General features: G+C 32.2%; 3 protein-coding genes across 3 annotated transcripts; 2 read left to right on the forward strand and 1 right to left on the reverse strand.

The window, feature by feature from the left end:
• The first annotated feature begins 346 nt into the window (after positions 1-346).
• On the forward strand, positions 347-6,012 carry LOC113393860 (protein ref(2)P-like). The gene is made up of 5 exons (XM_026630966.2): positions 347-530; positions 714-889; positions 2,730-2,911; positions 5,186-5,591; positions 5,850-6,012. The coding sequence occupies exons 1-5, from the start codon at positions 439-441 to the stop codon at positions 5,936-5,938; spliced, it is 945 nt and encodes a 314-aa protein (XP_026486751.2). The 5' UTR covers positions 347-438; the 3' UTR covers positions 5,939-6,012.
• Positions 6,013-7,534: 1,522 nt separating this feature from the next.
• On the reverse strand, positions 7,535-8,259 carry LOC113393867 (protein lethal(2)essential for life-like). The gene has a single exon (XM_026630976.2). The coding sequence runs from the start codon at positions 8,193-8,195 to the stop codon at positions 7,605-7,607; it is 591 nt and encodes a 196-aa protein (XP_026486761.2). The 5' UTR covers positions 8,196-8,259; the 3' UTR covers positions 7,535-7,604.
• A 1,558-nt stretch (positions 8,260-9,817) lies between these two features.
• On the forward strand, positions 9,818-10,618 carry LOC113393877 (protein lethal(2)essential for life-like). Its single transcript, XM_026630988.2, has one exon. The coding sequence runs from the start codon at positions 9,930-9,932 to the stop codon at positions 10,467-10,469; it is 540 nt and encodes a 179-aa protein (XP_026486773.1). The 5' UTR covers positions 9,818-9,929; the 3' UTR covers positions 10,470-10,618.
• The last annotated feature ends 3,023 nt before the right edge of the window (positions 10,619-13,641 follow it).

Genomic DNA, 13,641 nt, shown 5'->3' on the forward strand with positions numbered 1-13,641 from the left:
ATCACATACCTACAATAATATTTTATCGACGGAACAACAGAACTCGACAATATTAAATATTAATTTTTGGTGTTAGAATTCATATAGGTATACTCAACCTACCTATATGAGGTACCTAACCAGGCGGGATTATACAAAGCCCTACTACCAAAAATATAAATATTATATATCGTCGTTGCTTCTGATTTCATAAAATCTTTATTAAAACAAAGCTATATTTGCATTGTTGTTATATACTTGTTAAGGCAGAATATTTTGTTTAATCTGGCAGCACTGATAATTTGTATTTTTTATTTATATTTATAAGCAGAAATGACAAACGTCAATTCAAGTTAAACTTTTGTAAAGTGCATTACGTAGATATTTCAATAAATAATTATTTACTCCAATTTGCACCTGAAGAGATAATATTTTTATAGACAATTAACATACTTAAACATGGTAAACTATTGCTGTGTTCAAGGTTGTAACCGCAACAGCCGAGCTAACAAACACCTCAATTTTTATAGTTTGCCAAAAGAAAAATACCGGTAAGTTATATTTTTCAAACATTTTATATTTCAAGGATTTAAATACTTATTAGTAATGTTTTGATTACTAATTCGAAAGTAAAGAAATATAATAAAAGGATGACGAACATAACACATTAAAGTTTGTTTTTTTATTTTCAATTTCTTTAAACAAAAAATTAAAAAAAATATATATATTTTAAGTCAGAAACAGTGGCTAAAACTAGCTGGCAGGGATGATTTGCTGGATCAAGACCTGGAAAGACTTCGGAAGTCACTTAGGTTCTGTTCTCGTCATTTTCAACCGAATTGTATCAAAAACAGATTCCTAAGTAATGATGCTGTGCCTAGCAAAAGTCTTCCAGGATCAATGAGTCAAGGTTAGTATATATTTTTTTAATTAACATTTTGATGTTCTGAACTGTTATTAACCTATTCATAGAAAAATATAGATAACTCTTGATAGTTAATAGAGATCACTGATCAAGTCATGGTTGTGAGATGTATGAATAAGGGAAAACTGGGAAAAAACAGTGAATTAAAAAAAAATCGAGATTTTCACTCGTATTCACTCGTAGCTCATCACCGCTTCATTTGCCTAGTTTAGCGTTAAAATCTCCCATGACAATGGTGTAGTGAGTTTTGGAGGTATACATGGCTCGGCTGATATCCTCATACATACAATCCACCACATCATCGGAGTGTGTTGAAGTCGGAACGTAAACCTGTATGACCTTCAACGAGTACTGTTTGGTAATTCTGAGTATAAGGTACGCTACCCTTGTAGACACACTCTCGATCTTGACCACGTTGTTCACGAGGGACTTGTGACAGATGGTCGCCTTCCCGGAAATAAAACAAGTTACCGGATTTGAGAATTATCGAGTCCTCTCCCTCTCTTGGTACTTCAGATAATCCTATAATATCCCAATGCAACTTGCTTAATACTTCCTCCAGTTCAACGATCTTCTCGTCAGTCCGCAGTGTGCGCGTGTTATATGTTGCCAGGGCCAGCTGTCGTCGGTTGTGATAGCCGGATCTCTGCCGGGGATTCTTAGCACCTCCTATCCCGCCGTTACCATGGCCGCTACCGTAACCAGGAATAGCGGGCCGCCGGGGACTAGGGGCCAATACCTTGGTGCAACAACCATTGAGGGGTTTTGCCATAATCAGTATGATGTTATAGTACTCAGATGGATGCTGCTGCCTATCCTCTGGTATAAAATCCCTTAGTCGCTTTTTACGACAACCGCAGGAAGAGATGGGGTGGTGCTATTCGTAGCCGGCTCCTCACGGCAAATCAAATCAATCATTAATCAAAGGATCAAATATTCTCTCATATTGCTATTTCTGGAGTAGAGTTTTATCAAAAACAAATTGTTCTATATTTAAAATCTGTGTGGAAACCTGGAAAAGTCAGGGAAGTTGTGGGTCAGTAATGCGTAGCGATCATGAAGGGAAAAAGTTTGTTAACAATTTGTTTTATTTTTTGTGTTAGTAATTTAATACCATTTTAATATGTTTGAAAATGATACTGACATTAACTTATATAATTAGGAAAACCTTAAAATAATGATTTTACTCAACACAGTAAAACTAGGTTGTTCTCAAGAATTAAAAAAAATTCAAATATGCTATGAAATAACTTTAATCCCATATAATAAAAAAACAGCCTTAATATTAACCTTAATTATTATTAAAATGGAATTATAGGAAAAGTTAGACATTTGTCCTCAAATAGCACTATTTTTAAATTATTCTATTAATAAATGCATAAATGTTAAATGTCAATACCATTTGCCAGTTGTAGTTGTGCCATTCTTAAAATTTATGTAGTATTTATAAATTTAGTAGAAACTTTTTTGGATTTTTTTTTATAATACTGGTAGGCGACTGTACGATGGAGTTATCTTATGGTTTGTGGTGGCCACCTCCTATAGACATTCCCTACATACCAATGCACCACCAACCTTGGAAACTATGATGTTAAGTCCCCTGTGGCTGTAGTTTACACTGGCTCTTGCTCTGCTCTTTAGACCAGAACACAATAGTAGTGAGTATTACTGTTTGATGGTATTATACCTGATGAGTGGGTTGTACCTACCCAAATGTCCTTGCACAAAGCCACACCACCAAATATTATAATGATGATGTATGATACTTCCCCTTATTACAATTTATAATGTCCCTTAAAAATAATATTAAAAAACTAAATTACAGATGAAACAGATACAGAACCAGAGAAGCATGAAGGAGTTGTGTGTGACAGTTGCTCCGAGCCCATTTGCGGCTTTCGTTACAAATGTGTGACATGTGACAACTATGATCTCTGTCAGAAGTGTGAAATGCTTGGTTCACATCCGCAGCATTACATGTTAAGGATACCTAAGTCAATTAAATTTGTAAGTAACAGAATAAATATATATATAGTTATAATAACAATTTTTATTCATAATTAGAATAATTAAATGTTCAGGTACAGTAATTTCGGGTAACTTTGAATTTGACTGTTTAATAATTTTTTTCTAAGCTTTTTTTTGTAATTTTTCCTCCTTGAATGCGTAAAATACGATGAACGACCGATAATATGTTTACAAATCTATGGTAAAAAAATATTATGTACGTCAGATTTATTTTTATTTTTTTTTTGTCTCCTACAACGGTAAAAAAATCGAATGTGGCAGCACTTAACAAAATATTAAAAAAAGCTGATGGAAATAGCTCATATTTGACAGCTCATACATTTATTATCTAATTAAACATGTCTAACACAGCAAAAATCCACCTTAAAGCTATAAAAATAAGGTTTTTCGTCTCCAAAAATTGATGATTCAATGTTACCCAAAATTCGTGATAACTTTGAACCCCGATTTGAGATTCAATTTTCGGAAGTTAATCATCCTTTTTATGATTTTTTTCTCTAGTGTGTGATAAAAAAGATAATGAGAACACTAATTAAACCAAAAAATGGATGTGTACACATACAACTCTTACTGATAATATAAAATAAATCACAAAACGTATTCAATGTTACCCGAATTGACTGTAATTGAATTAAACTAATAACTAAATATAATACAAGAGATTTTATATGAATATCAGTAACTAGCTTAATCAATCTAAAAGAGGCCCAGACTTAATCCAGTGTTGTATATGTATGTGCAAACATACATATTATATTTGAAACATATTGTATGTTTTAGTTTATTTAGAAATCTCATTGCAGACATTTATTTGCTCATTATTGTATTAAAATTTTATGATTTTTATGATTGTTCTTAAGTTAAAAATTATTTACTAACAAAATATTTGAAAAAAATATGTCAAATTAACTTGTTCACTTAAGTGTAAATACTATTTTTCATAGCAACCAATTTGGCTTTACTAGGGTTTTTTACTTTACTCACCAACTGATGCTGGAATGACAATTTAGTCATATATACATGGGAGAAATCACAGAATACTATTGGCGTGTTCTGTGATTTATCCAAAGCGTTTGATTGTGTAGAGCATGAAATGCATTTGTACAAGCTACATATACATTACGGTGTTAACGGTAAAGCACTTGATTTCACTGCTTCATATTTGAATCAAAAAATACAACAGGTGTCTATTAATAGAATAAAGTCTGGATCTGTACTAAGAATGAGCGTTCCACAAGGATCATTTTGGACCCTTTTCTATTTTTGTTATATATAATGATAAAGTTGACAGGGAACAACCTAATTATGACGATGTAAACAATGTATTATTACGAATACGAAATTGACTTACAAGTAATAATTTAGTTCTATTTACTAAAAAGACAAAATGTGTACTGTTTGCCTTAGCTAATGTAAGAAAGCAAAATTTCAAGTAGTTAACTTGAAATTTAACAATTATGATCTAAATGTAACTGACTCTACAGTATTTCTAGAAATCACTTTATGTTCAAAACTTCAGTAGAATCGTCATATATCGTCCCTGACAGGGAGACTCAGCTCCTCACCATATGCGGTTAGAAAAGTTAGACAAGTAACTGATGTAGATACTGCTCGATGAGTATTCTTTGGTTACTTTCATAGCATTATGTCTTACGGCATTTTGCTTTGGGGTAACGCTGCGGATATTGAAACTGTTTTCATTCTACAAAAAAGAGCTGTTAGGTCTATTTACAATCTTGGAGCTCGAGACTCCCTTCGGGATGCTTTTTATTGATTGGGTATATATACATTTGCTTCACAATATGTTTATAACAATAATATAGATCTTTTCGAAAGAAACGGTGACAATCTTCGCAAAGTTAATACATCTTTCCTGGGGAGCGGTATTCGTTTCTATAATAAGATTCCACAGTTATTTTTTGGCCTATTAAAAAAATTAAAGCTCATGTCAAAAAACATTGATAAATAAGGCATAATAATCAATACAAGATTATATTATATATAAAAAAGCGTGGACTCTGAGTATTTATTGATTTCAAGGTGGGATGTATAAAAATGTAATTGTTCTTTACCGATATGCTCTTCAATAAAATATTGAAAAAAAGTAATTACTGAGTTTTTGGTCGGTTCTTCTCGTTAGAATTTACTTTTTGAACCGGTGGTAGCTTTACATTTAATTCAACACTGTAACGTGATTCAAAAGTGATTTTATGAGCCTACTACAATAAAGAATATTTTGATTTTGATTTCTAGCAAGTTGCAGATGATCTACTAAGTAAATGGAGAGAATTTTTCAAAGCTGAACATGTCATACCGGATTCTAATATTAATGATTTATCCAGCGATGATGAACCAGTTACGAAATACATCCGAGTAAGGAACTATGATAGTGGTATTGATCTCTCAGAAGATGTAAAGAGAGATATCAGATGTGAAGTTGATCGAGCTCTTAAATCGATTGAGGAAAAGAAAAAACAAAAGTCGACGGCCACTTCTGATGAGGTTCCAAGCAAAAAGATTAAATTAGATAATGAAATGACGATTGAAATAGCAAAACCAGTATCGAGTACTCCTGAGTTAGCTTTTGCTGATGTTAATGATTATGATCAGAATGATGTCAAGACTGAGGGAACTTCGTCTGCTCCTTTAGCGACACAGGGTAAGAACGGAAACAATCACTTTAAATATTTTAACACTCAGATTCAAAATCAAACAAAAGGCAGATGGAGCGCGTGGAACATTACAATGAGACAACAAAAGCGAATACATATCAGACAACATTAAAAATTTAATAATTCCTAATTATATTCTTGAAAATAAATCGTGACAAGCAAGGTTGTCATATCCAACTAAATATATATAACCAAAACCAAACACGTTGACCAAATCAATGTTTTTAACTTATATTTCATTACAGGCCAAACGCAACCGCTGTACTACATGAAGTTGAGTGGAGATTTATCAGAATTAATGATGGAGTTGACTCAGACCAATAAAGATGGATAATTTATAATTTTAAGCTTGAATTAATTTTATTTTACTTCTATGTAAAATAGTTAATAAACATTAGTAACTTAAAATATTTCTTTTTTTTTTTAAATATATATTAATCATGTTTGTCTCTGTCTCAAGTTAATCTTTGTCATAATGATTGGTCTAAATTATGATAGCAAAACTAACAAACAGTACCCATTGAATATTTTACAATTATCAGTACTGAGTTCTCACTCTTGTTTAGTTACTATACACATTATATACTGTATACTGATCTTATTACTGCAGAGTCCCCCAGTATAAATAAACAAGTCGTGGTCTTAGATTTATATGCAAACTTCTTATCGTCAATTTGCAAAGGAAACATTTAGATTTTGATGCCTGGCAATACAAAAATAATTGATGATTCAGGCAAATTAAAACTTGTATTGTATCTGTGGAGATACAATATTAGTTTTAAAACAAAGTATGTACCTTAATAACTCCGTATAAAAAAAATATCAGAAAAAATCTGTTGCAAGGAGGGGTGCGTTTTATCTTAATTTCTAAATATACATTATGTATATAATTATACTCAGTATCAAAAAAATCCTATTTCCGTTTATTTGTTATGAAGTGCCTGATCTCTATTGGCTAACCTAAAGACCTATAATAATATAGAAACGTAATATATTGTGCTGTTTTTTATAAATAAAAAAAAACTGAAATCTCTGAAAGGGTATTTTTGTCAATATGGACAGATTACTTGTCTTACCTCCAGTTTCTGAAACGCTGATACAAAATTTTATATTCTGTATAGTGCCCCGCAAGGAAGTCTTTTCGGTTCAAAATTGTTTCACTTTTATATAAATGGTATCGAACAACATTAAAAATGACAGCAAAAAATGGTCAAGTATTTTTGCAACCTTATTAAAAAATGGCTTAATATATTTTCTGAAAATCTATATATGCATCCGCGTGGATCTATACGGACACCCGCTTAATGTTAAATATTAGAGTTATTATTACGTAGTTGGGACTAGAATCTCAGTGTGATAATTATTAAACAACCAATTACTAAAAACACACCAGCATTTAGTTATTTCTAGTTAAAATATTTAGTTTTTTTGTGCAGTACATACACTGGCGCATTCACCCTTTAAACCGGCACACAACAATCCTGAGTACTTGTTTGGCGGTCTGATGAATGTGTGGTATCTATCCATAAAGAATTGGCTATTTCTATTCACATTCAATATATGTATTTAATTAGATTGACAAAAAAAGAGGACCCGCTGAGTTTCTTTCGCTGGTTCTCCTCGTCGTCTCCAGGTCAGGGTGTTTCTATTTCCGAACCGGTGGTAGTGTTTAATTTGACTATCAATAAGTAAGTGTAATGCTTCTATATTGAATAAAGGAATTTGAGTTTGAGTTTGAAAGCTTACTATGTTGTCAGCTAAGAACGAATATATATATATATATATATATAATTTTTTTTAATGCTATTTTAAGTTTCATTCAATTACTTAGTTGTTAATAAGATTTAAATTGATAAAAAAAAAACAATGAATTACCCAGATAAAACTTTATTTTGAAAGTAGTAAATAATCAGTCTTATCATATTAAACACATACATATATTGTAACATACTACTCACATGAACAAATTATGAATACAAAAATGCTATGAAAAGATCTAACTAGTGGTTACACTTATTTTCAGCAGAACATGAACCTTCTTTGTTTTCCTTGGCTTCTTTGCGAACTGGACCCGTCTGGGTTATTGGCACCACCCTCTCTCCTTTAGCATCTACTTCCTTTCTTGGTGCTGTGATTGTTAGAATACCATCGCTGGAAAGTTTGGACACCACGTTGTCGGATTCAGTACCTTCAGGCAAAGCATATTTCCTTACAAACTGTCGGGAAACGAATCCGTGCTGATCCTTCTTTTCTTCATGCTTAGCTTCAACGACCACGTAACCATCGGATGTCTTAACAGTTAACTCATTTGGTGAGAAATGCTGAACATCCAAGTTAATTGTAAACATATCTTTCTCGGTCTTGATAGTAGAACCCAAGTCATGAGTGAACGATTCCAGGTATCTCCAAGGTCGGTAGTAATCTCTCATCATCCACGGTGACATCATTGAAGTAAGTAAATCATCAGGCGTTAAAGCCAGTCCGAAGTCTTGGTCAAAAAGTTCGCTTTTTTGTTTTTGTGGACATTCTTCTTCGCCACGACCGACGGCAAAAACAATCGCCAAGCTAATTAAATAGAACAACTTACTCATGTTTACGTCTCTTTTGTTTATTTAAGCAAAGCTTTGTTCACTTTAAAGTCTCGACTCTACGAATCCACATAAAATACTCGTCCGTTGAAAAGCGCGGCTTGGTTTATATATTCGTCCTGCCATCTAGCGGCCGGTAGAAATTTCTCGACAAACTGACGTGGCCGTTATCGTTCATTGCCAGCGGCCCACGTACCTATATTTTAATTATCAGGTTTTATATATCTGATAAGAGATTTAAAGAATTTTTGTGCAATGAATCTAATCAATTTTATTATGTAATTTAATATTTTCTTCATAGCCATAATTTAATAAGAGACATCTATTGGTAAATAGGTCATTCCTCTATGTCACTGACCTTAATATTAATAGATACATCGTACAATGTTAGGGTAGGTATAAGTCCGATCAATATGTTCCAGATTTCCAGACTTTTCCAGGCTGATAAAGACAGAAAAACGCACTATCTTCCATTTTTATTTATAAGAATACCTACTGCGATACGAGTTGTGTTCGAATGATGATGAAAATAACATTGGCCTTAATAATTATAGTTGACTTTAATGATGTTTTTCATAATAATAGTTCTTTCATACAATTAAACTACAATTCATGTTAGAATTGGCGTATTTTCTTTGTTTGACTTGGAAGGAATTCATTAAAAAGATGGCAATAAAAATCTTGAATCATTTTGTTTTAATAAAACTGTTTTACATTGCAAATATATAAGACTGTTATGGTCCAGTGATTATAAGTCGTGAATCTTAATCGAAAATCCTAGAAAAGTATTACTTGATTGTCATGTGCTTAATTTGTGTTTATAATTCATATCGAAATCGGCGATAAAGAAAACATCCTGAGGAAACCTGCATGTTCTGGATGAATATCTGGCACATGTATCCCACCCAGATTGGAACAGAGGCCTTAACCCAATATTAATATTTTTAAGAAATTCTCTTCCGACGATCCTTCGCCCAAAAACTGTCATTTTCATTATTTCATTAATTTTCGATATACTTTCACAATATTCCGATCTATTTTTATAACGCGCGAATTATATTCATAAAATCATGACTATAAGCCCGAGGGCGGTATGTAGCGAATAAAAAATACATTACATGGTAAAGTAATGTCGTTTTTATTATAATATATTTATAATTTTACAATACGTCATACATATATTAAGAGATATACGAGACTAGATACTTAGCATAATAGTATGTGATATGTAAGTGCTTCAAAAAGGAATGTTTCATTGATAAGATATTTGGATTTTTTGCAATATAATTACAAAAACATACCTTATTATTAAAAATTAATGCTTGCATATATTGAAACGACATGTTATAGGTTAAATTCGTAGCAGATACCTTGATTTGGAATGAATAAATTTGTTATTATTTGTAATATTTTTTTGATAACTGCTTGCGTAATAATAGCGATTGTGGCCTATAAAATTCCTGGCACTTAACCTAGATACATCGAGAAATGACTAGAAATCTCTAGCGCTGCGCAGACTCTGTATGCATTAAGTTTCAGTACATACGTCGGCAGTGTAGTCGATTGTTCTAGTCCTCACTAGATGTCGCATCCATTACGATATATAAACTCAGCCGGCCGGCGACCGGTCAGTCAATACAGAGCGAACACGTTAAAGAATTTGTGTACGCAATATTCACTCTATCTTTAAACTATTATTCTCTGCAATCTCTTAATTGAATATTAAAAAAATTCAAAATGTCTCTACCACCTTTCCTGCTCGGCTACGACTTTCAACACCCTCACCGGATCGTAGACCAGGATTTCGGTTTGGCGCTAACACCAGATGACTTACTAATGGCCGCCGTCGCACCCTTGTTCTCTCGCGATTATTACAGGCCGTGGCGTCAACAAACTGCTGCCACTAGAGACGTCGGCTCCACCATCAGAAGCGATAAGGACAAATTCCAAGTTAATCTAGACGTGCAGCACTTCGCACCAGAGGATATTACAGTGAAGACGGTCGACGGTTATATTGTCATCGAAGGGAAGCACGAGGAGAGAAAAGATGAACATGGCTTTATTTCCCGACAATTTACGAGACGATACGTGCTTCCTGAAGGCTGTGATCCCGAAACGGTACAGTCGAAACTGTCTTCTGACGGAGTTCTCACTGTAATTGCACCAAGAAAGCCAGCGGTATCGAATAATGAACGCGTTATTCCCATTGCTCAGACTGGTCCTGTCAGAAAGGAGATCAAGGATCAAGATTCTCAAGCTAGTGCTAACGGAGAATAATTTAAACATATAGTCATATAGTCTTGTGTAGTGTATACTTTTCTTTGTAATTTATAAAACTATTAATGTGTTTAATTTGAAGCTTTAATTATTTATATTGTTTAAATATAATTTTTAAGTCATAATGTAATAAATTTAAATTCATGGATTATATTTCTTTCAATTATTGCATTATAAGTTGTCATAAGTTTCGGACTTATCATTTAGTAAAATTGCATCAGAATTTTAAGATGAATTGGTCATAGAAAATCGCGACCGCGTCCTTCTAAGCTTACTTTTAATATTATTTAAAAAATAGTTTTAATACTTCTATGTCATAAAAAAATATTAACTGGGATTCTTAACACTTTATCTAAGTTTCTTTAAATCGATACACAATTAAAGCTATTCCAGAGATCTCATATCCCGGTCACTTGTCTGCGATGCCTTCAATCGTCAACGAAGGACCTCGCCTTAGAGCACCTCAACGCAACTATTGATTTTGGTGGTGGTGCCTTTGGTTCTGGTTACACGCTATAATTTACAAATAACAATACACATTTATTTAAATTGACGTAAGTATATAAATCAAAATAAAAAATAACTACTATATAAATGATGACGTGGATGAACGCTATCAGTATTTTCTTGTTAAAACGGAATTTTGATTCTCTGCAAAATAAATGAACCAGCAGCAGCGTGTTGTCAAATTTTTTAAATCATTTTGTAAGTCTGTTCGCTTTAGTCTTCCGCGGCAGCGGCCTGTAATTCCGTGATATGAGACGAGACCAAGCTGTTAACACATGTAGCAATGAAGGCCCCGTTGCTGTTGCTGGAGATCAAGTACATCAGATTTTTTGACACCATTCCAACCAATTCCATGAAGCTCAATAAAAAAAGCAGGAACGCCTATACTTCTTTAAATTCCTGCTTTGTTATTTAGCTCTTTTGTCAGCCTATGATGTCAAATTGGTGTAAATTTGGATTAATTTATTTTAGTATAAAATAAAACAGCACACATTTCTAAATATTGGTATATTTTCAAAAATATCGTATTACATGACCTGCATTATCTATTTACAAAAATAAAAACATAATTAAAATAATATTATCAGGTGTTTAATAATTGCCAATGCTTAGGTAGAAAAATTTTATAAGATCACTACAGTAGAGGGGTTTGCGCGTGATACATATTGCTTAATTTATATAATATTTACATAATAAGCATGCAAGCGCTTCGACATTTACTTGATATATACCATATAAAAATTTCATACAATTCATCATCACTATAAATCTGCTTATGTAGCAAAATACGTTACAAAAGACCTAACCTTCCATACATAATTCATACGTATATTAAATAATATGTATTACGTTCAACCCAGTTATATTGTTCGTTGAAACGCCATATTTACTCCCGAAAATATTTAAAATGCAGAATCAAAGGAGTTTTTATAATGCCATACTTGTACTAAAGAAAAAATTATGTCACTTTGATAATTTACTATCTATACTACTATTACATTATAAATAGGTAAAATGTGTTTGTTTGTATGTAATGTCCGGAATTAATAATCAAATTAAAAAAAATGTCATGATCATTCAAAAATGAAAACAGCTAACAAATCATTTGAAGCACTTTCAAAGACACGACCAACCGCAATGAGGGAATCTACCAAGACAGATATAATACTTAATGTTACAAAAACAAAAGAAAAATAATACTGATTATCAAGCCCAGCTGATTTACTTATGATTTAATTTTGTAAAATGACGTTTCAAAATGTGCTCGCAAGATACTTGAATAAAGTATATTTTGATGCTATGTAAATAACTAATCCTAAATACTCAAATAAATGTATTTTGAGGAGTAAACACCGCGGTTTGATTCTTATAAATGGGCTGAAGATAAGCGATGTATATAGACCGATCAGGTATTACGTAAGAACATAATTTGTCGCCTAATATTTTTTATTCGGTACAAATTTGCGTAAATTTATCTTCATTAATAATTATTATATAACATATGTTTCTCATCCTGTATTCGTTTCCTATAACATTAATCCGATTGTGATTAAATTTTATTGTGTTGCAGCTCACTTCCAGCTCACAAAATAGTACTAAGAAGCTTGGGAAGATTGGAAACTTATCACCCAGGACATACAATATGAATAAATTTGAATATTAAAAAAGAAAAAACATAAATACCTTCTTACGTAATAAATGACAGTCATCGAGTGACAATAATGACTTTTGTAACAAAGGGTTGTTTAGGCATGAGCAGAAGACTAGAAACACCTTTCAATACAAAAGCGCATTTCAGATACAAAAGCAGTTAAAAACATCAATTTCGCTCTCCATATTGGAATTCAATTTAATGTAAAGATTGTTTGAAACCATTCTAGTATAAAAAAAGATTGAATTAAAAAATTTAGAACCTTTTGTGCGTCTCTTTAATTTCGAAAAAAGCACAACCACAAATTTAAACCAAAAAAAAATATAAACTCGAAAGCACACCAAACAATCTTTACAAGGAATCTCTTTACCGGACATTTTGTAACCTAACCTATAAACTAATTTTATATAAAAAATCGTAACCTCCTACATCTTATCCATAAAAGCTAAAACACTCATCAGTCGCTCGGGAGGGCTGCGTGCTATTCCTTAAAAAATATACTAAATCATACTGAACACAATCGTTTAGAGATCCTTCGGTCACGGTGTGAAAGGAACTCAATTTTTTAATACATTTACGAGTTTTTTTTTAACTATATATTAAATTTCGCATCAAATACATAATAACCGAGCCTCATATAAGGAAGTAACACGCACGCCCCTATATACATTACCTAGGACTTATCATACATATCAAGACAGTCTATAGTCGACGTAAAATTTAGACAATAGATAGATAAATACAGATAAAAAAATATATTAAGAAAATTAATAACATCCCATAGCAAATAATACCTTTTATATCGTACACAATATTTTATATAAATTTGGTCATCGTGTGATATCAAAATAAAAGTTTAATAAATTACATTAAATACATTGATTTAAATATGTCATATATATATTCTAAACGATAGTCACTACGAATCAAAAAGCTTTCTATCCTTTTTTATTCCCACACATAAGAAGGGTACAGCGATATTTTTAGTGCTGTCAAATTAGTTCAAGATATTAA

The sequence above is a fragment of the Vanessa tameamea genome, chromosome 26 (genome assembly GCF_037043105.1).
Source record: "Vanessa tameamea isolate UH-Manoa-2023 chromosome 26, ilVanTame1 primary haplotype, whole genome shotgun sequence".
NCBI classification, from domain to species: domain Eukaryota; kingdom Metazoa; phylum Arthropoda; class Insecta; order Lepidoptera; family Nymphalidae; genus Vanessa; species Vanessa tameamea.